The following is a 26,163-nucleotide window of genomic DNA, read 5'->3' on the forward strand; positions in this document are numbered from 1 at the left end:
GTGAAAAGAGGTGAAAATTTCACGTACTGTAAAATTGGTTCGGGAGTCGGGACTTCGAGGGAAGCGGCGCCAGCGGCTCGGAACTTTTTCAAAATCGCCGCCCACCGCCACCGCCTCAGTCCCGACCCTACTCTCTCTCTGTTTGTGTACTTTACCATTCATTCTCCTTCTTCCTCCAAAGATGCCACAAGGTTCTACTTCTCTCTCTGTTTTATCGACGACATATGCATACAAGTATATCCTACAACGTAATTTTCGTTTAAAACCAATACTTCTACCATTTATTGGGGTGTGTTTGTGCAGATCTTCCAGGGTTTTACTTCGATGCGGAGAAGAACAGGTACTTCCCTATCAAAGGCCCTATTCCGGGCTCTTCTCGGAATTCTTCCCCTGCTTCGACTTCCACCACTACTCAAAAGTCCATATCCAAGCCCAACCTGGTAATATCTTGTCCCTAAACTCAATTTATGATATTATCAATAGTTGAACTGGGAGTACTTAGGGCCACTGAACTCATTGGACAGTTGAATAAGGGATTTTTGTTTTATCTCGCAACATGGTGTTAGAAATCGGCCAAACCAACAAACACGACGCACGAAGAACAATCAAGAAAAGAAGACACAAGAATTTTTATGCGATTTTCTAAAACTGTGTTGGGTATATATCGAAGGCTGACACCATTTTCCACTGTGTATCGAATGGAGAATGAAGTACAAGTTACATCAGTGCGTATAGCAAGTATTAGTTTGCATCGGCTACGTATTGCAAGTATTTGTAATCACGAATAGTTAGCAAAGCGCAACCCATACCGAATTGGGCTTCACAAGCCCAACACATGGTACTTTTTATATGTTTTACCTGGGATTTCTGTATATCAGTTGGATGTTTGCATAATACTTACAAAGATATAGCGGCTGTTTTGTTCTTAAAATCTGTTGTTCTAGTTGGTGTGCTTTATCTAATTTATCCACTTGGGATACAGTGTAGACCTTTCAGTCTAACTGAATTCACGGTTTTGAGGCACTAACGAGATGGAAAGCAAGATTCTCTGCATTTCATTTTCCCCTACGGCTACGTTTCCGTTTGTTTGGATGTAAATATTTTTGCCAAAAACATTTTACATAGTTTCCGGTGTTTGGCTGTTGAAACTGCGGGGAAATTATTTTTTGGGGAAAATCTTTTACATCCTTGGTGGTAAAATGATTTACCTCAGAAAACCCGGTAAGTTGTTTTCCAATTTCCATCCAGGCATCGGTCCTCCCATTCCACGACCACTTCTCATTTCCTTTTTTTTTTCGAACCAGATTCTCATTCCCTCGTTCCACGTGAATACTCTCTCTCTCTCTCTCTCTCTCTCCTGCACACACCAATTTCATATATGTAAAACTTGTTTTTTCATGTAAAATATTTTACATTCAACCAAACGGAGCCTAGATCCAAAACGAGAGAGAGGAGGAAGGGAGAGAGAGCTTACTCGATTAAAATATTTCTAAACCAACAATCTGCCAACCAATCATCGGAAAATAAAAGTTTAAAGTTTGTTTTTTGAAAAAGCATTTTACATTGTAAAATAGTTTACATTGAAAAAAACAAACGGAGCCTACGAGTTGGGAACTTGGGATCAATAATGATGTAAGTTAGGTGTCTATTGCTGATGAGTGTGTGTATTGAAAAGGACAAGAAGTAGTACTCTTGAGGGAAAAAACAAAAAATAGGAATTTATGGAGATGAATAAACTACTAGAATGTGGAGTGGATTGGAGTATAGAATACATTCCTTTTAAGTTGTTTTGTAGGCTTTATGATTAAGCAATGGGAGTGATCGTTTAAGATAATTTTATTCTTCATCTCTGAAGTAGTAAAGTGAACTTGTAAACTTTTACTATGAAGAGAAATGGATTACTATAGACTGAGATTGCCACTTTTGTTGTATGAATTTGGTAACTTAAAGTTTGTGTGATGTAGTATATTGATGAATCAATCAGTTGAGATTCATAGGTGAAGGCTCAATTGCTCAAATAAGAATGACTAACTGCAGTGGCCTGGTAGTCGGTGTCATGTTGGCATTGCACTGCTTCTTTAAGCACATGGAGTTAGAGCATAAACTTAATGCCTCCTTCATGCAGGAATGCCTATGAAGGCTTCAAATTTGAAGAATCTTGGATCCTGTAGTTGTTTACCAAGTTCGATTAGGCGAGTGACTAATGCTTTTTCGATATATTTGTAGAATTAGTTTGAAGCCTTTGATAGAAGTTTTATGGTAAAAAGTTAGCATTTATTTGTGCTAAGGAATAATGGGTTTGGATTTAAATATGGATGGACCATAAGGCACTTTGTTGATATCTATTGTGTCTTTCTTTGGTATATGTTGGAGTGGATCTGCTTTAGTGCAATGTATTAGACAAAACTTGAAAATGGTAAACATTCGATACTTGTGTTGTTGGGATGATCAATCCAAAAGAGTTCTATACAATTGATGGAGAATATTTGGTGGAGGTGTAGCTTTCTTGGGGTTCGGGAAATTTGAATTTTAAAGGAATCATGCCCAAGTGAAGGGATTCATGAAGTGATGTTCATTGACTTGAAAAACAATTAATTAGAGTTTGAGGAGAATAAATTTTTCCTATGTTCTGCACATAGTTGTCAAGGGCGCGCCTGCGAGGTGCATCAAGGCGCAGGGTTAGCGCAGAGCAGGCGCCTTCAATGCAGCGCAACCAAGGCGCGCCTAGGCGAGAAAGGCGCAAAGGTGAGAAAAGACGTGCCTCTATCAATTTTAATCAAAACCATTGGATCCAAGCTAGGTTAAACCTATTACTTTCGCTCCTTTAGCCTTGACTTCAGTCGATCGTTAATCTCTCCTCTCTTGATCACCAAAACGAAACAGCACATGTATCGCCTTGATGATTGGTTGATCTCTCCTCTCTCTGCTCTCCTCTCTCGATCATCAGTCGATATTCTCTCTTCACGTATATAGTCGACATGTATTATATCGGATATGCTTTTTTTTCGTTTTAATGTTTTCAGAAATATATACATGATGTGTGTCTGTTTGTGTATACATATGATTATAGTGCATATGAAAATGAAAAGCTTCTTCTTTATGCTTTCAGAAACAGTACACTTTTTATGTTTTTCTATGTGTATTAGGCTATATAGTTTTGGTGCATGCTATTTTTCCTATTTTTTCCCCCTAGGTGTGCGTCGCTTCAAAACTCGCGCGCCTCGCCTTGTGTCTCTTGCCTAGGCCCCAACATTTGCGCCTCGGTGCGCCTCTCGCCCTTAACAACTATGGTTCTGCATTAAAGGAGAGGAGACCAATGGAATGGATCTTGCTACAAGGAGAATGAAAGTGATTTGCCCTAAGAAGATAAGAAAGTTTGCATCAAGGATGTTGCACAACTAGACTATTGTGAAATCTATCTACATTGTGGCTAAACACATCCTTAGATTTATTCAGTCTGGAATTGCAATTTACTTCTCCAATCAGACTATCTGGGGATGGGCATCTTGCTTAGTCGTGTCAAGTCAGTTGGTGTAAAAAAAAAAATCCTCAACACCAACGGAGCTGTTCAGCTAGATGTTTTACTTATGCTGACCCTAACACGATGTGTTAGTAATTGTGTTAACGTGAATATGGCACTGTTGACATGATTATACATATAAAGCATGATGCACTGTAAGACATATACACATAGTTAGCCTATAAACATAAAACATGTGAAATCAGTAGGTTGCTTGTGTCGATCTTGTGTCATGTTTTTGTTAACCGGTGACACATAAGTAGTAAATGGGTTACTTGCGTCTACTCCGGGCTTCTGTTTAATAACTGGGTTGTCAGTCCTGCCATATGCTTGTTTTCTATCGTAGATATCCATTCTATCCTGCTATCTTTGTTTACGGTTTGGTTACCTTGTTGTCATGAATTCCAACCTCTACTCTAATCCATAGTTATCAGTTTGTTATGACAACCTCTAGTGTTCAAAATATGATACTAGAGAGAGAAGATAACACAAGAGAAAATGCATTTGAAGATGCTACTCACCATTGATCTCAAGGTTTATGCTAATATTTACAGGATGATGTTTACAATTCTTTCCGAAGTTATGGTGCCTTCCACTTTTATTTATCTACCTAAATCTGCAAAATTTACCGAAGTCCTTCTAAGTACTTGTGTCTACCTATGAGGAGATTGTTCCTCCGAGTCTTAGGGTATGGCAAATGTAAGGCTATGAAGTATTTGTCCAACCCCCGCAACAAAGTTAGACACTTATCCCTAATTGTGTAGGAGTGGTAGAAGAAGCTCACATTTAGTAGTAAAGAATGTTTTTTTTTACCTCTCATGTGGACGGGTAATTTAAATAGCCCTTTTGCCCCTGCGACTTACTTTATTTGAACTAAATTCCTAAGCAATAATCATTATTAATATTGAAATACGATATGAGATAGTAATATACTATGAAGCTATATGTTTAGGCTGTATGCACGTACCTGTACAACATACTATATACAATTAGATGTAGGTTAAATGAGGTCTGGCGCCTATTACTCAGGCTAACCTGATAGTCATACCCTTGTCCATCCAACGTTTATTGATTTATTTTTTGACTTGAGTTCTGCCTCAATTATGTCGTGAAGGCTTTGTCTCTCTCTCTCTCTCTCTCTCATTGCAGGTTGATAAGTCATGTAGGAGAATCAGGAAAAAGACTGCCAAGTTACTCCAGCTCAGGGAGTTGTGTGGTGATCTAATTCCTTGCAGTAGAGGGAAGTGCAGCTTTCAGGAGGAATATCAAAAGATACAAGCATCTCAGCCTATTGTACGTTTGTTGTAGATAAATTTTGTTTTACCCCCTTAAAATAGTGCATGACACTTACTCCCTTTAACTTAGAAAACATTACATTATGCCCTCTTTCAAGTATTGAGATCAATCTTCATTAAATCGTCGATGGCGAAGGTAGAGTTTCTCATTTACGCTTTTTTCTTGGGGAGTGATTTTGGCACTCTCCAAATTGATAACCACACTCCTAAAGGGGAATTGATTTTGGCACTCCCCTGGGGAGTGTGGTTATCAATTTGGGGAGTGCCAAAATCAATTCCCTTTTTCTTTCCTTGAACACTTTTCTAATTTATCCTTGAATAGTACATGGTTGTTGCACTGTCTTCATTTCTTATTGCCGACGTCAGTGTTTGGTGATGTCAGATTGATAATTGAAATATATACCCGTCTCCTTGTTTTGTCTGACAATATTTATCTTGTTAATGATATTCTAAACATCACAGGTTTGGAAGTTCCAGGGGACAGAAAGGATCGGCGATAGTGCTATGGAACTGATACATGTGAATATAGACAGGCCAATTGGCATAACTGGAACAGACATTTTATTTGCAGCAAGTGCGAATGGCTGCTTAAGGTATATTTAAGGTTGCTGTGGGAAGTTGCCATTCATATTTGCCTTGTTTAAGAATTATGCATTGATAGAGTTAATAACTTGCAGAATGGGATCATTTGTACTATTTATTCTGGGAATTATATGTTCTATTTAGGAATGGCAACGGAGCGGGGCGGGGCGGGTTTTTGCATACCCCGACCCTGTCCCAAAAATCATTTCCCGACCCCGGCCCCGCCCCGACCCCGACCGGGTTTTTTTGGGGTACCCCCATTCCCGCCCCGATCGGGGAACGGGTTTACCCGCTCCGCCCCGCCCCGTAAAAATTTAAAAAATCAAAGTATTAAGTAAAAAAGTAAAAAAAAATGCTAAATAAGAATAAAAATTATCCAAAAAATAAAACTTTTGAAATTATTTTGTGTCTTTTGGTATCGCGGTTTTATCTAAACTTTTAATTGCAATCAATATTTTAGATACTTCATTCCATTTCTTTATGTGTAGAATTTATTATAAATATTTTAAGAAAACTTTTTAAAAAATCCACTAAACACCAATAAATATCAATTTTTATTTCTTTTTTAAATTTAATTAGCCTACTTATAGTGAAGAGACATTGTTTTTTGAATTAATGCTAAAAAAATGAATGGACGTGTATATAAGTATATATACATATATAAATAAAAATATATATAAATACGCCGGGGCGGGTTCAGGGTGGGTATTTCAGGGCAGGGCACTTTCGCCCCGAACCCGGGCGGGTTTGAAAAATTTTACCCGACCCGACCCGATACCTGAAAATGGGGTAGAAAACCGCCCCGTTCAGGGCGGGGCGGGTAGGATTGCCATCCCTAGTTCTATTTGACGGGGCATCAGTTTCAAGTTGACGCGATCCTGTATTGTGAGGTCATAGGGTTTGTTACGTGGTGTCTAACACGGGGATTGGGGAGAGGATTGTTGAATGGGAAGAGTAGAGACTATCAATTGGAGATTACTCCATCCTGTATAAGTTGAGCACTTATTACACATGATATAAGGGCAGAAAGGCCTTATGATTGGAATTTCTGATCTCTTCCAATAACTCTGTTTTCGTTGCAAGGTTTCGACATCATCCTATCATTATAACCTTTATAATATAATTCTATGCTTTTGAGCATGTATACTTGTGAATATCGGTCTCTTCGGTTTGTTATAACATCCATTCCTCCAAAGACCTTTTCAGTTTGAGTAAACCCTAACTACTTTCCTCCAAAGACCTTTTCAGTTTGAGTAAACCCTAACTACTTGTGCAGTTGTGCTATTTATCGCAATCGAGACCATCCAATCTTGTTGAATTGCATTGGGGAAGCGGTGTGGTAGGACTTGTGTTACTAGAGAAAGCGAATGGCCCACTAACTTACTGCTTGGAACGCACATTAGGGATCATGGTACACTCTAGATCCAAAACGCATATTTAGCAGTCCAATGCAATCCCCGAAAGTTTTTCCATTTGTTTTTGCATTTAAATTGTGGTATCGGTCGGGGTAACGGTCGCGGTCGCGAGTAACAGATAACGGGAGTATTGGTCAATTTGTAATGGGAATTAGACACCGCACTCGTGAATTTTTTTCAAGCACTAGCAAATGTTGAAAAAATCATTGATACATATGCGCTAACGGGCCTAACCTTAAAGTTGCAACAACTATAGAGGCATTAAGTTGATGAGCCATACAATGAAGTTGTGGAAAAGAGTTATTGAGCATCGCTTGAGAATGGTGACAACGGAATCAGAGAAGCAATTTGGATTTATGCCGGGGAGATTGACCATGGAAGCAATTTATTTGTTAAAGAGGTTGGTAGAAAAGTATAGGAAGAAGAGGAGAGATCTCCATATGTTTTTTATAGACCTAGAAGAAGCCTACGATAGGGTGCCCATGGATATCATATGGTGCGTTTTGGAGCAAAAGGAAGTGACAAAAGGATATATAGATGTGGTTAGAGACATGTATGAAGGTGCCGTCACTACTATTAGATCAGCACTAGGGGAAACAAGTGGATTCACAATTACAGTAGGGCTACACCAAGGTCAACTTTGAGCCCTTACCTTTTTGCCTTAGTTATGGATGAGCTGACTAGACATATTCACGATGATATTCCTTGGTGTATGTAGTTTGCAGATGATATTGTCTTAGTTGATGAAACTGGAAGGGGGGTTAATGATAAATTAGTAATTTGGAGAGAAGCATTAGAGTTCAAAAGATTTAGAATAAGTAGGAGTAAAACTAAGCATACGCACTATTAGTTTAGCGACAGTAAAAGTGACGAGACAGAAGAAGTGAGGATTTAGGATCAGGAGATACCAAAAAGTGAGCATTTCAGGTATTTAGGTTCAATTTTTAGCGAGGATGGAGAGATTACGGATGATGTAACTCATAGGATCCAAGTTGGGTGGCTCAAGTGGAGAGTTGCTTCTGGTGTGTTGTGTGATTGGGAAATTTTATAGAACTACTATGCGACCAGTGATGCAATACGGGACGGAGTGTTGGCCTATCAATAAGCAACAAGTGAGTAAGATGAGTGTAGTTGAAATGAGGAGGTAGAGGTAGATGTGTGGTAAGACTAGGAGTGATAGAATTAGAAACGAAACTATCCGTGAGACGGTAGGAGTTGTACCTATACAGGATAAGTTGAGAGAAAATAGATTTAGGTGGTTTGGACATATTTATCATCGACTTGTGGATGCAGTAATCAAGAAGAGTGACATGATAGTAGGGGATATGCGGCTAGGGGAAGAGAAAGACCTAAACTGACTTTGAATACTGTGATACGGAAGGACTTGGGCTTACTAAATCTAAGTGAAGAGGTAGCCATAAACAAAGCTCAATAGAAAAACAGGATTCATATGGCTGACTCCAATTGATTGGAATACAAGGCTCGGTTTGGTATACACATGCCGTAACCTTATTTATGACTAAATTGAATTTTTTTTAAGCAATATTTGACTTTTGGAAGTAGTTTTAAGTAAGATTTGATCAAATGTTGTGTTTTAAGAACGAAATTGAAGTTTTTTGTTTTTTTTAATCAAATTCTCTCTGACCCATTTTGAAATAATGAGAGTTTGGTTCTCAAAATACTGTTTTGGCACGTGAGGGCAGGAGAATCTCACAAAGTTACAAATAATACATTGTAGGATCAAATGGAGGTCTGAGAAAGGAACCGACAAAATAGAAGAAAATCTGTTCTCAGTGTTCTGTAGGCGTAATTGTCCCGTAATGGGGTGTAAAAGCCATTATGCGATACATAACGGCCGATACGCATGTGAATTTTCATAACACCGTTTTCACCCCCGTAAATGGTGTCGGACCTTTGAAAAACGTTACGTAACGGCCGTTTTTTAAAACTCTGTTTTTGTGTCATTTAATCTAGGGGGAAATATTCAAATAAACAAAAATCAAGAGATATATAGGAGGTTTGAAAGGAAAATGTAAAAACTTGGGTTTGTAATGCTCCCAGAAACCTACTTTTACGTGATTAGTATTTTGAAAAAATACAAGGTGTCCAAAGCATGGTAAATAGAAAGACTTAAATTCATTGGGTGTTTATTGCTTGAAAGAGGTTTCCTTTCAAATAAATTGACGTATACAAACCTACTTTTATTATAGCTTAATGTAGGACACGCATCATTCCACATTCCCGTTTGTCGAGCCACATTCGGATTCTAGGTAGCGTAGTTTGCAAGTGCTCTTTCAGCACAGTTCTTTTCTATTTCATACCAACAAGTGCAGATGGAGGAAAACAAATGATCATCGTCATAGTTATTCATTTTTACCACTTATCTAAACCACTCCCTATTGACTTGCTCTTTTTTTCTTTTCTTTTTTTGCTTCTAGTTCTTTCGAAATAACATAATTCTGTTCTTCTTGTCTCTTGTTTTAATATCTAAATTTCTTGCTGCAATTGTTTTCCTATCAATGTTATGTCATGTTTTTCCTGGAAAATGCTTTTTGTAACCACATCTTTTTCTCCAAGGACTTCGTTATAAGTTATCGTCTTTAAAGTTCAGTGATCTTGCAGTTTTTATGTGGTTGGGAAAGTTCAACAACAATTTGATTACGGGATAGGATGCATGCCAGATCGTGTATGGCCGCTCAGCATAGAAGAACGAGAAAGGTTTGTGGAATTACCTGGACATCTTTGGAGACCTTCAGGAGCTTCAGTAAATATGTCATCGAATATATCTTGTATGAAGATGCATGGAAAACATTCTGATTCAGATGGTTTACCAAGGCAGCATCTTATGTATCCTTTCTGAAACGTTTCATGTATATCATTGCCGTTATTGGTTTTGATGGATGTTCTGTTTTTAGTTTAATCAGAAAGCTTCTTACTTCTCTATTTGTCAGCCCATCTTTTGACACTGGAGGTTTCTCAGCTTGTCTATCATGTCCGAATGAGATATACAGTTGATTGGGCCTTGTTGATTGTTGCTTCTGTAGTTGTGAAATGAATTCCCAAATTGAAAATCAGATTTCCGATCTCCATTCTTCTGTAGTGTTATGTAGATCCATACTTTTGGCTGGAAACCCAAAAGGTAGTGTTTTCAGATTAGTAGTTTGGGCTGGAAACCCCAAAAGGTAATGTTTCTTGAAAGCTGATTCTGGAAAATGTTAATCATCGTATGGACTGGGGTTCTTGGAGTTCTATTATGACAAAAAGGGGTTTGGTGTACTTAAGTCTTCCTGTAATTTCTCAGTTACAAATAATGCCAAATGGGTGGTGATACCTTCAAGGAGGAAGACTTACCATAGGAGGTAGAGGGTTTGAGACTAGGCCATAGGGAGCATTGTTGCTGAGAATCTCTCATTGATAGGGTTAACCACGGTGTAGGTTTCCCCTTGAGCATGATTACTTTATGTCACTCTGTTATGAAAAGCTTCAAATGATTGTTGGAAATGTGGCAAATATCCGTTTTTGGGTCAATATATGGAGGGGTGAGGATTCTTTGGACTTTTTTTTTTTTTTTTGGGAGTAAATTATTCTTTCGAACTTGTTCCCACGTTTTTTCATTTATCCCAGAAAAATAATGCATCTTTCGTCCAGGTTTTTTTTTGAACTCTGTTCCAATCTTGGAATAACATCTCCCAAAAACCCCAATGGTTGTAAGCCAAATGAGTTTGCTCATCTGTTATCTATTCTCGGGTGTTTCTTTGAGTACAGTTAGTGAAAGAAAGCGGTCCATTCATTCTTTTGGAGTCCATTTCTTGTGAGTCCTTTTTTTTTTATTCCTATCACTGATGACCCCTTCCAATTTTAGTTCCTCACCAGTTGAATTGGAGTGCACATTGTTCCCTAGAAAAAGCTTTTTTCTTGGTCAATGGTTCACCAGAAAACTCATGTTAATGATATAACTCTGAAAAGAGGGCCTTTGTGGTGCTTTATTTTTTTTGAGGGAACATAGTACTTGTTGAGGATATATATGAAGTCACAGGAAGTTTTTTGGGATAAGATTGTTCTTTGACCGCTTTTTATAATTCCGATCTCCTTACCTTGTTTTTTTTATTGGAAGGGATTGGAGAGCCATGGGTGTGATATGTGATTTTGCTTTCTTTCTGTTGTTTTACATCCCCTGAATTTTCTGTCCTCTTTTTTCCTCTCTAATATACAGTTGGTTGCTTTTAAAAAACAAAAAAATGCAATCCAGATTATTTTGATGTAGAAGCATCCCTCTTGGAATGGAATTTGTACAGCCCCATATATACATATATATATACATATATATATATACATATATATATATATATATACACACACACACACACACACACACGGGCCGGTTCAAGGGACACCTAAAATCTCAATCTCATAGTTCCCGATCAAAATTTTATGATCCGAACCGTTCAATGTGTGCAGAATGTGATTTTAAGGGTGCCCGCGAGAAATTAGCAAAAAAATGATCGGGAAAGGCTTGATTTAAGCAATTTTTATTTGAACCGTTCAGTAAAAAAAACTGTTCGGATCAAGCCCTTCCCGGTCATTTTTTTTGCTGATTTCTCGCGGGTACCCTTAAAATCACGTTCTGATCACATTGAGCGGCTCGGATCATCAAATTTTGATCGGGAACTATGAGAAGTTTTTTTAGGTGTTTTTTTGGGTGTCCCCGGAACCGCCCCGATATACGTATGTACATATATATATGTATATGTACATCTGTATATGTAGATCTATACATGTATAGATGTACATGTATAGATGTATATATGTACATGTATAGATGTACATATATACATCTACATATATATACATATATACAGAAATCTTTAGGTAAGGATCTTAAAATGAGGACCTTATATGCGGACCTCCCATTTCTCGCCTTTCCCGATCGGATTTCGATGATCCGAGCCGCTCAATGTGTTCAGAACGTGATTTTAAGGGTACCCGTGAGAAATCGGCAAAAAAAATGATCGGGAAGGGCTTGATTTGAGCAATTATTGTTTCCGATCATTTTTTTTGGCCGATTTCTCACGTGTACCCTTAAAATCACGTTCTGAATACATTGAGCGGCTCGGATCATCGAAATTCGATCAGGAAAGGGAGGTCCGTATTTTATTAAAATAAGGTAGTCCTTATAAGAAGGGGACTCTCTCTCTCTCTCTCTCTCTCTCTCTCTCTCTCTTATATATATATATACATACGGGGCGGTTCCGGGGACCCTTAAAAACCCCCCCTAAGTTTCTGATCGAATTTTGATGATCCGAGCTGCTCAATGTAATCAGAACGTGATTTTAAGGGTGCTAGAGAAATCAGCAAAAAAAATGACCGGGAAGGGCTTCATCCGAACAGTTTTTTTATTGAATTTTATTGAACGGTTCAATAAAAAATTGCTTAAATCAAGCCCTTCCCGGTTAGTTTTTTTGCCAATTTCTCACGGGCACCCTTAAAATCACGTTCTGAACACATTGAGTTGATCGGATCATCAAAATTTGATCGGAAACTATGAGATTAAGATTTGGAGGGTTTTTTTAAGGGTCTTCGGAACCGCCCCGATATATATATATATATATATATATATATATATATATATATATATATATATATATATACGGGACGGTTCACGGGACACCTAAAAAAACACCCCAAATCTCAATCTCATAGTTCTCGATCAAATTTTTATGATCCGAACCGTTCAATGTGTGCAGAATGTGATTTTAAGGGTGCCCGCGAGAAATTAGCAAAAAAAATGACCGGAAAAGGCTTGATTTGAGCAGTTTTTATTTGAACCGTTCAAAAAAAAACTTTTCGGATCAAGCCTTTCTCGGTCATTTTTTTTGCTGATTTATTGCGGGTACCATTAAAATCACGTTCTGATCACATTGAGCGGCTCGGATCATTAAAATTTGATCGGAAATTATGAGGTGTTTTTTTGGGTGTCCCCGGATTTTGGCTTTTGGTGCGGACTATTAGCATTTAGCTCAGCCGTTGGATTGTGTTTTCATTGGTCCGGATCCGCGGACGATTTTGACCATTGAAAACACAATCCATTCAAAAATTGTCCACTGGATTGTGTTTTCAATGGTTCGGATCCGCGGACGATTTTTGACCATTGAAAACACAATCCAACGGCTGAGCTAAATGCTAATGGTCCTCACCAAAATCCGGGATCCCTGGCTGGATCCGAACTTTGTGTGTGTGTGTGTGTATATATATGGTATTACTAATTGCAAAGGTTCTTTTGTTGCCCCCCCCCCCCCCCCCGATCCCCGATTCCTGGCATTTCAATTGATTCATACATGTTCCATATTTTAGATTTAGGAAAATGGTGTACCCTTAATTCTTTTTTCTTTTTGCATTTGTCCTTTAGTTGTACAAGTTGATAAAGGAAAGCAGGTGATATTGAATACTTTAACTTAAGTACAGGATAACTTCTCTGGGTTCAGAAACATCTGGTGGATCTGTCTATACTTTGAACCTTGGTGAACCCTTGGATTATGATCTTAGCAGCCTTATGCTAAGAAGAAGAATATATAAAGCTGCTTCGTTCAATTGTACAGTTTGGACTGCTGATTGCAACTCTGATGGGAGCCAAGCTGTGGTTGGCAAGTTCTTTACCGCTACTTTTGTCTGGTTATTTACTATTATGTTGAGATTATATTCTCTTCACCTTTCCTCCATTGGTTTGAAACTATGTTTTTCTACTATAGTGAATCTTTCAAGTTCTTAGTATGGCATGCCTATGCTCATATCATGTACTAATCCAGACTCTTCCCTGTCATAGTAATTTGGTATTGGGGTTTGAATTGGCTAATCTTTTCTTCATTCTTGGTCCCGTCTAAGAAGTGATAAGCACTTATTACCAGGTTGCTGCTGGGGTGAAAATGACAATTGGGACCCTGTACTAATCAACCTATTTCATTAATATTTTTGGCACGTATAGGCACCAATCTTGGAGCTGCCTTGGTAAATCTGGAAACTGGAGTGCCATCATGGGTGTTTCGCTGTAAAAGTGATGTTCTTTCACTTCAACTTGATCACCCGGTAAGTATGCAGGATATTTAAGGTACCAATTACCAATGTTCTAAAATCTCTAGGCACTAGTTGGGCGGTCAGCCACCTTCGAGCTTTGAGGCTTGGTAATTGGCGATTAATCAGTGCATAGCAATTAGTAATTGGCAATTAATCGGCGTATAGCAATTAGTCTGATCTAGTCGGATAATCCCCGCCAGCGATTATTAATCGCCGAGGAATTCCTATTTTTATAACACTGCCAATTACACTTTTTCCCCCCATTTTATTGATTTTGTTAGTCGATCACTCTTTTTCGTTTTTGGTATGTCCAAAAGTAACAACCTAGTACTTGCTTCCTCATGAATACTGGTTGTGTTAACTGTGGTTAATTGACAATCTGATGAAAAGGTTGTTTTTGTAGCATGAATAGGCAATGGGTTTAGCTAAAATGTTTGCAGCCTTTTACCATTATACGAACATATATTGGTTTGAAAAATAGAAATGCATTAGAGGTCAGACGAGTTGTCTTTGTAGAAGAAAAGAGAACTTGGCAGGTAACAATAACAAGTTCTACTAAAGTTTTGAAAGTTTCAATAGAGTGCTTTAGCTCACTTATCCTGACTAACATGATTCCAACCGTCTTTTGCTGCTTTTGCCCTTGTTGCCTGAAGTTAAAGTTTTTCCTTGTCACATTAATCAGTAATGGAGGCTGAACCAGATGCCATCTCTGAAAAAGTAATTTTGGTTTTCAGGTGGGCTATGTATTGTCACCCGTACTAAGTATAGCTACTGCATCCTTACATGCTGCTATTGCTCCCAAGTCCCGCCATGTTTTTCCTTTCCGCTTTAACCCTCTTTCCACAAACACCACCACACACCCCCCCCCCCCCCCCCCCCGGCATCGTGCCTCAAACACGTTAAACACACATGAAATATCAATCAGCATCTTCTTTGTCTAGGATTTGCTAATTAACTAGCACAGAACTGCAATTTCGCTAACTGTTTTTCTTCTTGCAGGGAAAGATTGTTTTATGTGGTCTAAGAAATGGAGCAATTGTGACAGTTGATACTCGGGAAAAATCTGAAGGATTATCTGCTAGACTTGCTAGACACCAAATTCCATACGCTTCTCAAGGAACTTGTAAGCCTTCAAGTACAACTCCTCGAAATTTAACTAAACGATGTTTTGAGGTACTTTTTCTTGGTCTATTTTTATTTAGTCTTTTATTCTTCAGATTGTTTTGTAATACATGTAACATTATTTTGGCTTTTGAGGAGTCCAATTGTCATATGGTCAAGTTAAATCTTGAGTTTTGAGTTATCACGGCAATTACAATTCTTTAATTGGAGATGGCAACTCTGTTCCAGGTATTAGTTTGTTATGTGCATCTTCACATCTAATGGTCTAACTGCTGGATACTACTATCCAACGCTAGTTTCCTAAAAGCAGCAAAATCTATAACATATTCAAATAACACCTTTCTTTCTTCTCCCAATTTCTAAAGTTTCTAGTGCTTGTGAATGTTGATGCAATCTGTCTATTATATGAAACTCTGTGTATGAAATGTCTCTATAATCTCATGTTCTGCAGCTGCGAGGCAACATATCGCAGTCGCATATCACCTCTATGCCTTCATCTATCTCCTGGTTAGTGGTTGTTGGCACCAGTTTAGTAGGCTTGTTTTTCCTTCCATTGTTTATGTTTTATTTCTTATTTCAATTCTTTCATCGTAACATATGGTTCTGAAATTGTAGTTTGGCATCACTTCAGTTGTATGATCAGTGCTTCCTGGCAAGCTCTATGGATGGATCAGTAAGTCTGTTATTCCAATTACCTCTACTTAACTGTGATTACTTCTGTCAGAAATTATGGAATCCATTTTACTATGGAGTGTCTTTAGGATTTGACATGGAGTCATGGTTTTGAAAATGAAGGGCTTACGGATGGTTCCCACTCCCGCAGCCTTTTCTTTGAGGAGGGTTTAACTGGGAATCTTGGTTTGCTGAATTTGTAGTTTCAACTTCGGCAGTTGCGTTGACGAAATCTTAGTTGTCACCCAAAACAGAGGTTTAGATTGTGCCAACGTGGAAAATAACTATGCGAGCTCTCCTATAACTATCTACTCTCTCCCTTTCATTTTTGCTGCTCTACCACTGAAGGTTCAGCGAACTCGGATTCTGTAGTTGGCATGATAATTGAAGTATATGGTTCTACATAGAGTGGAATGTTGGAAAAGGATTCTTCTGCATCTCAAACTGGTTGGGTGATAGGCATGGACAAGTTTTTAGTATTTATTTTGAACAAAAATACTAATGATTACGGTGTTATACATGGCGGGAGGAGTCCCTTCCGTTTTGAAACGCTGAGTACTGGTGGAACCATTATTTAGTTGAAGGGGACCCAAGCTTTTGTGGTAAAGGTTGTGGAACAGGTGTTTAATGACCTGACAGACTTCTAGGAAAGCTAAAGCTACGAAATGTATTGAGAAGTGGGATCGCAAAGAGATTGGACTTGTCAGAAGAGGAAATTTTGTCAAGGAAAAGAAACAAAATAAGAGTTGAGTAGCATTGTTCTGATCGACGAGATTAGTTGGAGAAAATGCAAGGGTTTGAGGCTTAAGTTCGTCAATGAAGTAACCAATTGCTATGAGGCATAACTTTATCCCTTATATGGCTATGGGTTGAGAAGAGCCGAGAGCAGGGTGGCACTAGCTTGGTTTGAGGAAGGGTCACCTGAGCCCCAAATATTTCTCACGTATGTATGAAATCTGCAATACGCATGAGGATCTTAGCTTCACTGAACCCCCTTCTTTTATCTAACTTGTAGGGTTATAGGTGGTTGTGTCCTATCACTACCACTACTAGCCTACACCTTTCAATTGTACTGCTTACATCTCTATCTCAAATTACTATTAGAGTTCGTAATTTTGGGCTCCTTGACAAACTAAACAAATAGCACAAAATAACTACTATAAAATAAAATTAGTACAAAGATTTTAAGTTGAATGCGACAAAATCAAGTTGATTTCACCTTCTACTATTAGTTTCCTATATTGTTTGACTAAAGAACAAAAAATTACATACAAACCAAATTCAGGTATGAACACAAATTTCTAATTAAGATCAACCAAGATATTTGAACCCACTGAAACATTTTTCTGGAGCCGCCCCTAGCCAAGGTGGAGAATGACGAGTTCCAGTAACCAAACTGAGCCTTGTGTCCTGATCAATTGGAGTCGGCTACATGAATCCTATTTTTCCATCGAGCTCTGTCTAGGCCCAGGGTTACCTGTTCACTTAGATTTAGTTTAGTGCGCCCAAATCCTTCTGTATCACAGCATCCAAAGTTAGTTTAGGTCTTCCCTCTTCCCCTAGCCTAATATTCGATACTATAATGTCACTCTTCTTGACTACTGAGTTTGCAGGTCTACGGTAAATATATGCAACCCACTTTAACCAATTTTCTCTCAATTTATCCTGTATAGATACAACTCCTACCATCTCGCGAATAGTTTCGTTTCTAATTCTCTATCTGTCCTAGTCTTACCACACATCCATCTCATCTCATTTTAGCTATGCTCATTTACTCACTTATTGCTTCTTGATTTGACAACACTCCGTCCCGTATAGCATTGTTGGTCGTATTGCAGTTCTATTAAATTTTCTTTTCAATTTTATAAGTATCTTTCGATCACACAACACACTAGAAGCGATTCTCAACTGGAGCCACCCAACTCGGATCCTATGGGTTTCATCGTCCGTAATCTCTCCACCCTTCCTAATAATTGAACCTAAATACCTAAAGCTCACTTTTTGGTATCTCCTAATCTTGAATCCTCACTTTTTATACCTAGGTTCTTCTATTGTCACTAAACTTACACTGCATATGCTCAGTTTTGCTCCTACTTATCCTAAATCCTTTGGACTCTAGTGCTTCTCTCCAAATTTCTAATTTAGCATTAAATTTGAATGTGGTTGGAGGTTTTGAGACGGATTCACCTCCTCGATAGAAGGATCTTGCTACTAAGGGTCCAGTATTATGAAAATCTATACACTGAGTCTTGGTCTTATAGACCTTGTGTTGATGGTATGGATTTTGACACTCTCGGATGAGGACAAGGAGCACTTGGAGAGGGGGTTTATCAAGGAGGAGGTGTTGACACCCAGATAATGCTGGGGAATCCCATTCTCATCTGTTTGGGTTTGGATGTGCCAATATTTGTCAGCTGTGTAACAATGCTAGGGAATCCCATTCTCACCTTTTGTTTTGAATCTTCCTTCTCCTATGCTATTTGGCAGGAATTGAGGGCTAAGAACCACATTTTACCAATTTGGGGTGGATGAGATTATTGCTTGGTTTTGGGCATCATGTTAAGGGGAGGAGTTTTGATTCCTTGATAAGGAAGTGTTCCCTGGTAGCATCTGTATATCAATTTTGGCAGGAAAGGAATCTGAAGATCTTCCTAAACAGGGCTGCAGATCAAGATCAGATTATACATATTCTTCCCAGTATAAGGGACTATCTCAGTTCATTGAGGAAGATTAAGCCCTCTCAGCAGAATCAACTTCTGTTAAACTTGGAGCCTATCTAGCAGTGTAGTCATTAGTGCTTGCTGGCTAGGGGTTTTAGTTTCTTATGTTTCTCATCCTTCTATCTTTTATGCTATGGTGTGGTGTGTGCTGCTTGTTGTGTAGCTAGAGTAGTCCTAGGGTGGTGTTGTCTTTTCTTTTTCTGGGAAGTTTGGTTCTGGTTACTGGTGCTTGGGTGTGTAAATATGGTAAGTTGGTGTTTGGTTAGATTCTAGGGTATTCCCCTTTGAATTTGTATTTTTTGTTTGGTCTTTAACAATTGAAGTACTTATAAAGGGAAAAAAAAACTAATGATGATGCTGAAGGGTAAAATGGTGAACCACATTATATTGCATTGTGCATGACAAAATTAAACAACCTAAAGTCTAAACATAGACGGATGGTATAAGCCAGGGATTTAGCTTTCACTTTTCGTTTGAGTGCACAGTTTCATGGTGTCTGCAATTTACATTACAGCTGAAACATGCCATTCCAGGTCTATGAAAAATGAAGTGGTTCCATGTCAGACGGTAGATAGGTTTGATGGGAATGATTTCAAGGGGTTTACACCCCATCTTCAAACCACGGTCTTCCTTGCACAACAAATTTCTTCTTTGTTATATGATTGTTCAAATTTGTTTGCTTGTTTGTTATTCTGGTGTCGGTGGCAAAGAGGTTAGAAAAGATTCAATGAGATTTTCTTTGGGGAGGGGTGGGAGAGGAATTCAAATACCATCTCGTTGATTGGGACATCGTCTGTGCGTCCATTAAAGAGGGAGGTTTGGGTGTGAGGAAGTTAAAGTTGTTCAATCAAGCTTTGTTGGAGGCAATGGCTTTGGAGATTTGCGTTTGAAAGAGAGAGATGGAGGAAGATAGTAGCTGGCCATTTGCAGAGTCCGATCTCTTTTGTCCCAAAAATCCATGTACCTCTATGTCGAGAGATTTTCCGGACGTTGAATTATTTGCCAAGGGGTTTTCGGCACAGAGAATCGTGCCTCGCCCGTTTGCATGTTACTGCCTGGAGAGGTTAGTATAAGATTTTGGGGACAATTCGATGCAACAATTCAAGGTAATCAAACCCGATGCGAATTTACGCGCAGGAGAACTCTTCATTTGTTTGTGCAAATGTGTTTGCTCATGGTTCTAGTAGCTTTGTTATGTGCAAATGTTTGTACACTTTTATGTGTATTTTACAATTGTATGCAATAATTGTGCCTTTCTGTTCTAGAAAATTCATGTACTTTTTGTAAATGTAATCAACCACTAATGATTACTCCATATCTTGTGGATTAAAAGAGGAGATATGGTTTACAACACATCAACAAATATACTGTACCCATGATCCCTAATTGACGTGGGAGTATGTGAGGGGGATGACAAACCTTATTTTGGATATATCTATAATACAATTCGCGACGGTATGGTGACCCACACATTTTTCCTTCAGAAATCTTGACCGTTGGCTTAACACACATTTTCCTACACAAATCTCCACCATTCATTCAACCCTTGGTATTGGATGGCTCACATTGATTTCATCTGACAGTTGAGAGTGATTTTTTCAGTTTGAATGTTTAATTTTTGGAAATGTTCCGTCATTATATTAGTCACTTAATTTACGGGAAGCAATTCTGGATTGTTGAAAGACATGCTTGACTATCGATTGAATTGGCGTTGAAAGACATGCTTGAAATACTAAAGTAATTCTGGTAATGAATGCTGGTAAAGGAATTCTCGGTGCTAAATGAATATTTAGTTAAGTCGAATTTTTTTAATGATTTATTTTCATTTTTTTGTTTCCTATTCTGAGTATTCTCTCTCTCTCTCCCTAAATGTTTTCTTTGCGGTACTTTTTCATGTCTCTCTAACTCTCGCCCTCGCACCAGTTCTTTCTCCACAGGTATGACTTTTTTTTTTTCCTCTTCTTTTTTAAACGGTTGTGAATCAAAAAATCAGTTCTTTTTTCAGAAGAACATGTTTTGGAATATAGTTTAAAGCACGGTAGGCATCCATGTTCTCATTTCAATTTTCCGTATCGAACCGACCCCTTATAGAAAGCTAGATGAGTTCAGGTCTATCATTGTTTACTCCTGATGACATGTTGCGGAAAAATTAAAAAACATAAATCCTTCTATCGTTGCGTATGTATACCAATTCTGTCTTTGAATTTTGATTACAATTAAGTTTGTTTTACTACTGACATGTTTAGATTACAATTAGGTTTAAATTTGATAAGTGTTGATTGGGTAGGGGGTAAGGCAAGTATGGCTGTGAATAGGGGGATTGGTCATCTTTGCAAGTGCGATTGCCTTATGGGGTGGCGCTTTGGAGGGGAATAATGAATGGGTGGGATGCTTTTAAAAAGAATACTTATTTGGCGGTAGGTGATGGGAAAAGAGTTTTGTTTTGGGAGCATGTGTGGTGTGGGGAAGTGAGTTTGCGGGAAGCGTTCCCAAGTATTTTTATGTTGGCTTGTGACAAAGAAGCTAGCGTATTTGATTATCTCCATTTTCAAGGAGTTATAGTTTGGGACATCTGTTTGCGTAGGGATGTTAATGAGTGGGAGGAAGAGGATTTGTTGGCTTTGATTTCTAGAGTGTATGATATTAGAAGGATAGGAGAAGGGAAGGATGAGGTGCGGTGGAATTTATCAAAAGATGGTTCTTTTCATGTGAAATCCTACTGTCAATCTCTTTGTGGGAGGGGTAATCCTTCCTTTCCTTGGCAAGCAATTTGGAAGACGATGGCGCCATTAAAGGTGAGCTTTTTTGTGTGGTGTGCGGCTCAAGTTAAAATTCTCACCATTGACAACTTGATCCTAAGGCGGATTACTATTGTCAATTGGTGTTGTATGTGCACAAGGGATGCGGAGACGGTTGATCATCTCCTTATTCATTGTTCATTGCTTGGTGGCATGGGAGCTTTGGACCACTGTGATTTCTTGGTTTGGGATTCGGTGGGCTTTATCGAGAAATGTGATGGAACTCCTAATTGCTTGGAAAGGTGCTAAAGTGGGAAAGAAGAGGAAGCGGGTTTGGAATTTGATTCCTCTTTGTTTGATGTGGATCATATGGCGGGAAAGAAATTCTAGATGTTTCGAAGGGGTCGAAAAATTGTTGCATAGTATCAAAAGTTTTGTGGTGAATAGCTTGTATAGTTGGGACAAGAGAGATTGATATCCATCTCTTGACCAATTCTTAGATTGGTTTTAGCTTTTCCTTTCGCATGGAAGTGTATAGGGTCTTTTTGTCGTGTGGCTTTTTTTTTGTATATGGGTGGCATTCCCTTAATGCCTTCTTTCTAATATATTTATTTACTTATCCAAAAAAAAAAAAAGAAATTGCCCAAATCTATTTGCAATTGTGAAACTTGTTATAATCGAGGATGCAGTAATTGTTTTTCTCTTTGCTGAAGCTGGTAGTAACGGTCTGTTTGCTGATTTAGTAGGATCATCATTAATTGCTTCTGATATATCTCGGAGTTGAATTTCATCAATTTTAGCATTGCTAATTGATGGACATTCTTTTATATGCAGATCAGGCTTTATGATCATCGTCTCATGCAGAGGGGGCCTGTCCAATTTTATGAGGGCAATGTCAACTCCCATACCCGCATACAGCTTGGAGTTGACCCATATGGGAGATTTTTCATGTCTGGTGTGTTTCATGCTAATTTATGCTCTTTCTTTGCGGGCAGATCTTAAAATTATGAGCTTATATACCAATGGATGTATTAACCTTAGGTGGAGAGGACTGCAATTTACGGTTATGGGGTATCAAGTCTGGTGAACTTCTATATGAAGATAAATTTATGAGTTCTGTCCCCTCAGTTGTGTGTTGGCCGGGAGGTACTGCAGCTGTTGGCCTCCATTTATTCTTCTCTCTTTTCCCTCTCCAACCATATTATCTTCAACTTTTCAACAGAACTTCCAAGAATGCAAGATCAAAGCGAAAACGACAGAGACTATGTGTACGGCCAGGAACATGGTTCGGGAGCTTGGCTTGGATCCGAAGAAGGGCTATTTCATGTACGCTGGTCATGAATTTTGAATGGTAACAAAATAAGCGGTTAGTTTATCTTCTTTTTTTTTTTTACCAGCAACAAATAGGACATATGTATATAATAACAAGACACAAAATTGGGAGAAAATAAGTCCACCAAGAAAGAAAGGAAAAAAGATTAAGATTCTCACTCTCCAAAAGTAGCTTTCAAATAGCTGAATACGAAAAATGTATCAGGTTAGGTGTTTTGGTTGGTCATTGCACTCTTTAATTTTACTGCAATTGCGTGAAGTTCGATTTTCCAAGGCATAAATTTGTGAAATAGAGTTCTCAATTGCAAGAGCCTTTCAATTCAGGGCTTGCATCCTCACTGCTTCTAATGAAGTACTGAGCAGTTTCTGGGGTTTGGTTTCGGATCAAAGAACACTACATGCTGATAGCTGGGATAGAACATACTAGACATCTTTAGGAAGTATACCTCTGAAAATTGGTGCCTTCAGGATCATTAATGCTTTACTTTTTACCCTTCTACATGCATATAACATGAAAAATAGTGCAAGCAAAGTGTTGCTTACCATTTAGATCTTTGTTAACACCATAAATTAGGATAAATTTGCTGTCTTTTGGTTTTTGTTATAGACATTGGAAAATTGTTATGCAAAATTTTCTACTTCTACTAATAAGGTAAAGAAGTTTATCCTTAATTGGTTTCTTTTTTTTGATTTTTGATTTAGTTATAAATTAATAGAAACTATTACTATGTTTTTTGGTTTAGCTACATCTCAACGTTTACATAGTTGCTCTCACTCGTCCCACGAGAGTTGATAGCACATAGGAAGTTCCGAATCTGAGACTTATGATGGAGTAAACTCCAAGTCCTAGGCCTTGACCATCGAAGCAACCTTTGGGATTATCTTGGGTATTTCTCGGTATCAGATTCTAACTGCTAATACAAAATTTGTGTTTGAAGTAACAATGGTCTTCTTTAACTCTTTTCAATTCCATACCATCTTTTTATTGGAAATTCCAGACTAGTTAAATTTTTGTCCAAGTTTGGTTCGATGGTTGTTCAAGTCAATCAGATCTGTGCTTACTGAGATGTGTATTTGCCTAAATAATCTATATTTTACTAATATAGAATTTCATTCAAGAATCAATCTAGCTAGTTCACTGTAAACTCAATGAACCAAACAATTTACTCTTCCTGTTTCATTTACTAAATACTACCGTACATGGCATTAACTGTCCATCCAATTTCCTATGTGGCACGTTTTTATTTTGAAACATTGAACATCCTTGCTCATGTGGCGCAAAAGTATGATAGTTATAAAGGAAGTACCTAGTTTCTTTGATACTTGTGGTCTCAATCTGAGTTATAAAGCCTTGTAGTTATCGACATATCGTTGTCTGAAGTATATAGATTCAGTTAAACTAGGTCATCGACCAAACTTCACCAGTTTATGTTGGGAGAACAATATCTGGAGTTATGTGGGTTTTATTGCCAATTGCCGTGATGGTTCTCTCATCGGTCGTGTCTCGAGCTTGTGCTACACCTCTAGTCCTTTGCAAATGGAATTTATGGATACTTATCTAGCAATTATATAGGGCATTCTTTATGTAAGTAACACTGGTTTTATTTATTCTGATTGCATTAACGTCTTTCTGCAGACGGCGGGAGAACTGAGAGTCTATTTGTTACCAAAATTTTGTTGAGATCTCCAAGTTATCATTACCAAGGTTGCGGGATCTCAAATGTTCCTCGTGATGTGGTACGCCCAGCTCATCATCTAGCAAACAGGCTGTAGCACCTCACATTCGATGCCCAGTTACCGGAGTTTGCCAACTTTTTGTTCATGTCCTCGGGAATCCAGGAGTAAATACGGTGCATGCACTTTGGCTTTTTACCTTTGCCGTCGTAGGGATTCCTAGTATTTATTCTGTCTATCTATTATGTACCTAATCTTGCCGACTGTTCCGGTAAACTCTTGGAATTCCTGATATAACGTTGTTCCTATTTCCTCAACAGGGAAAAAAGAGAGGATTTCTTGTCTCCTTTAAATAAAGCAGTAACAAATTGGTTGCTTTTGGCAATCAAAACATCATTTTGTTGTCACTATTTTGATTTTTGAGTTTCATTCCTTTTAAGATATACAGTAGTAGTATTCTACTTTTGTGACAATTACTTTTCACCAACCCTATCCCCCAAGGCCCCAACCCAACCAGAGTCTGGAGCGGCGAAACCGAAACTAACATTGAAAACATCAGCGGTCTAGTCCAGTCAATTAGATAGAAAAGAAGAAAAAGGAGAGTGCTTGCTTGTCTTCTTTCTTTATTTAAAAAAAAAATAAAGTAACCAATTTAGGCTTTTTGTCTTGCTTAAAGTGAACTTATAAGAGTTTAACCGACTCCACTTGATTTGTAGTATAATAATAATAATAATAATAAATGTAATATACTCCCTGGATTTATTTTATTTTATTTTTCCCTTTTCCTTTTCCTTTTCCTTTTCCTTTTCCTTATACCATCTTTGGGGCACATGGCATGCATACAAGCAAGCTGCATAAAGAACTTGTAGAAATTGATCCTGATTAAGTTCTAAGCAAAAAGGAAACTAAAAGGTTTCAAGAAATGACTGGCCTAACTCACAATTGATTTCCCGTGCTCCAGGAGCAGGACCCGGGGGCTCTGCTGCCCAGAGAGGCGCAGCAGCCCCTACCCAGTACCAATACGTTCCCGTTTTGGTGAAAAAAAAATTCAAAACCTTTCATTTGCAATCCTATGGAGCAGAAACGTAATTATGAGAGCTTTAAAGACAATTTAATTATGGTTTTTTAGAATAATATGATTAGAATAATAACATCTTTATACCGGTTCAAACGGAGTGAAAATTGGAATACTTAATTTTTTATCCATATATTTTAATATATAACCGTCTAAAAAAACTTAAGTGTTTAAATTTTCACTCCGTTTGAATCGGTGCAATAATTTTATTATTCTTATCATATTATTCTAAAAAGTCATAATTAATTGTTGTTTATAAGGTTCTCATAATCACATTTCTGCTCTACATAGTCCTAAATAAAAGAGCATATACTTCATATAAGAGCCCTAGAGACAAAAATGAATTACGACGTTTTAGAAAAATATGATCAGAATAATAAGATTTTTACACCGATTCAAACGGAGTGAAAATTTTAACATTTAATTTTTTTGAGACGGTTATATATTAAAAATATGGTTAAAAAATTAAGTACTCTAATTTTCACTCCGTTTGAACTGGTACAAAAATGTTATTATTCTGATCATATTATTCCAAAAAGCCATAATTAAATTTTATCTTTAAGGCTTTCATAATCACATTTTTGCTCCATATGATTGCAAATGGAAGGTGTTGGATTTTTTTTTCACCAAAACGGCGACGTTTATTGGTACTGGGTATGGTATTGGTACTGGGTAGGGGCTGCTGCGCCTCCTGGGCAGCAGAGCCCCCGGGTCCCCAGGAGCAATATTACTCTCTGTCTCTTTTTGAGTGTCTATTAAGGTTTTGCGTGTCATTCAAACAATATCTGAATCACATATTTTTAATAAATATAGACAATTGAAAATGTCACACAGGACCGAGAGATAGAGGGAGGGAGTAACAAATATCAGCATTGTAATATTATTGTATCTTGAATACGCAAAATCAACCAGAAAAAAGGTGTTGGATTAAAACAGCAATGTGATAGACT

The 26,163-nt window shown here is 38.0% G+C and overlaps 1 protein-coding gene across 6 annotated transcripts; it reads left to right on the forward strand.

Moving 5' to 3' along the window:
• LOC131313454 (uncharacterized) lies at positions 1–24,534 on the forward strand. 6 transcript variants are annotated; one of them, XM_058341767.1, is made up of 14 exons: positions 1–191; positions 304–440; positions 4,670–4,813; positions 5,278–5,408; positions 9,435–9,659; positions 13,275–13,453; positions 13,792–13,892; positions 14,880–15,053; positions 15,454–15,509; positions 15,618–15,675; positions 21,967–22,087; positions 22,174–22,278; positions 22,355–22,498; positions 24,101–24,534. In XM_058341767.1, exons 1-13 carry the CDS (start codon positions 182–184, stop codon positions 22,471–22,473), a joined length of 1,560 nt encoding a protein of 519 aa, XP_058197750.1. In that variant the 5' UTR covers positions 1–181; the 3' UTR covers positions 22,474–22,498; positions 24,101–24,534. The 6 variants fall into 6 exon arrangements, with proteins under 6 accessions (XP_058197750.1, XP_058197749.1, XP_058197751.1 ...); XM_058341766.1 differs by having other exon boundaries at positions 22,355–22,483; XM_058341768.1 differs by having other exon boundaries at positions 22,355–22,483; positions 24,111–24,534.
• The last annotated feature ends 1,629 nt before the right edge of the window (positions 24,535–26,163 follow it).

The sequence above is a fragment of the Rhododendron vialii genome, chromosome 13a (assembly GCF_030253575.1).
Source record: "Rhododendron vialii isolate Sample 1 chromosome 13a, ASM3025357v1".
NCBI classification, from domain to species: Eukaryota; Viridiplantae; Streptophyta; class Magnoliopsida; order Ericales; family Ericaceae; genus Rhododendron; species Rhododendron vialii.

Excerpts from the sequence above, each read along its gene's own strand:
- LOC131313454 (XM_058341767.1), top strand. Across the intron at positions 4,814-5,277 it reads TACAAGCATCTCAGCCTATT|GTTTGGAAGTTCCAGGGGAC; the intron begins GTACGTTTGTTG and ends TAAACATCACAG. Across the intron at positions 13,454-13,791 it reads TGGGAGCCAAGCTGTGGTTG|GCACCAATCTTGGAGCTGCC; the intron begins GCAAGTTCTTTA and ends TGGCACGTATAG.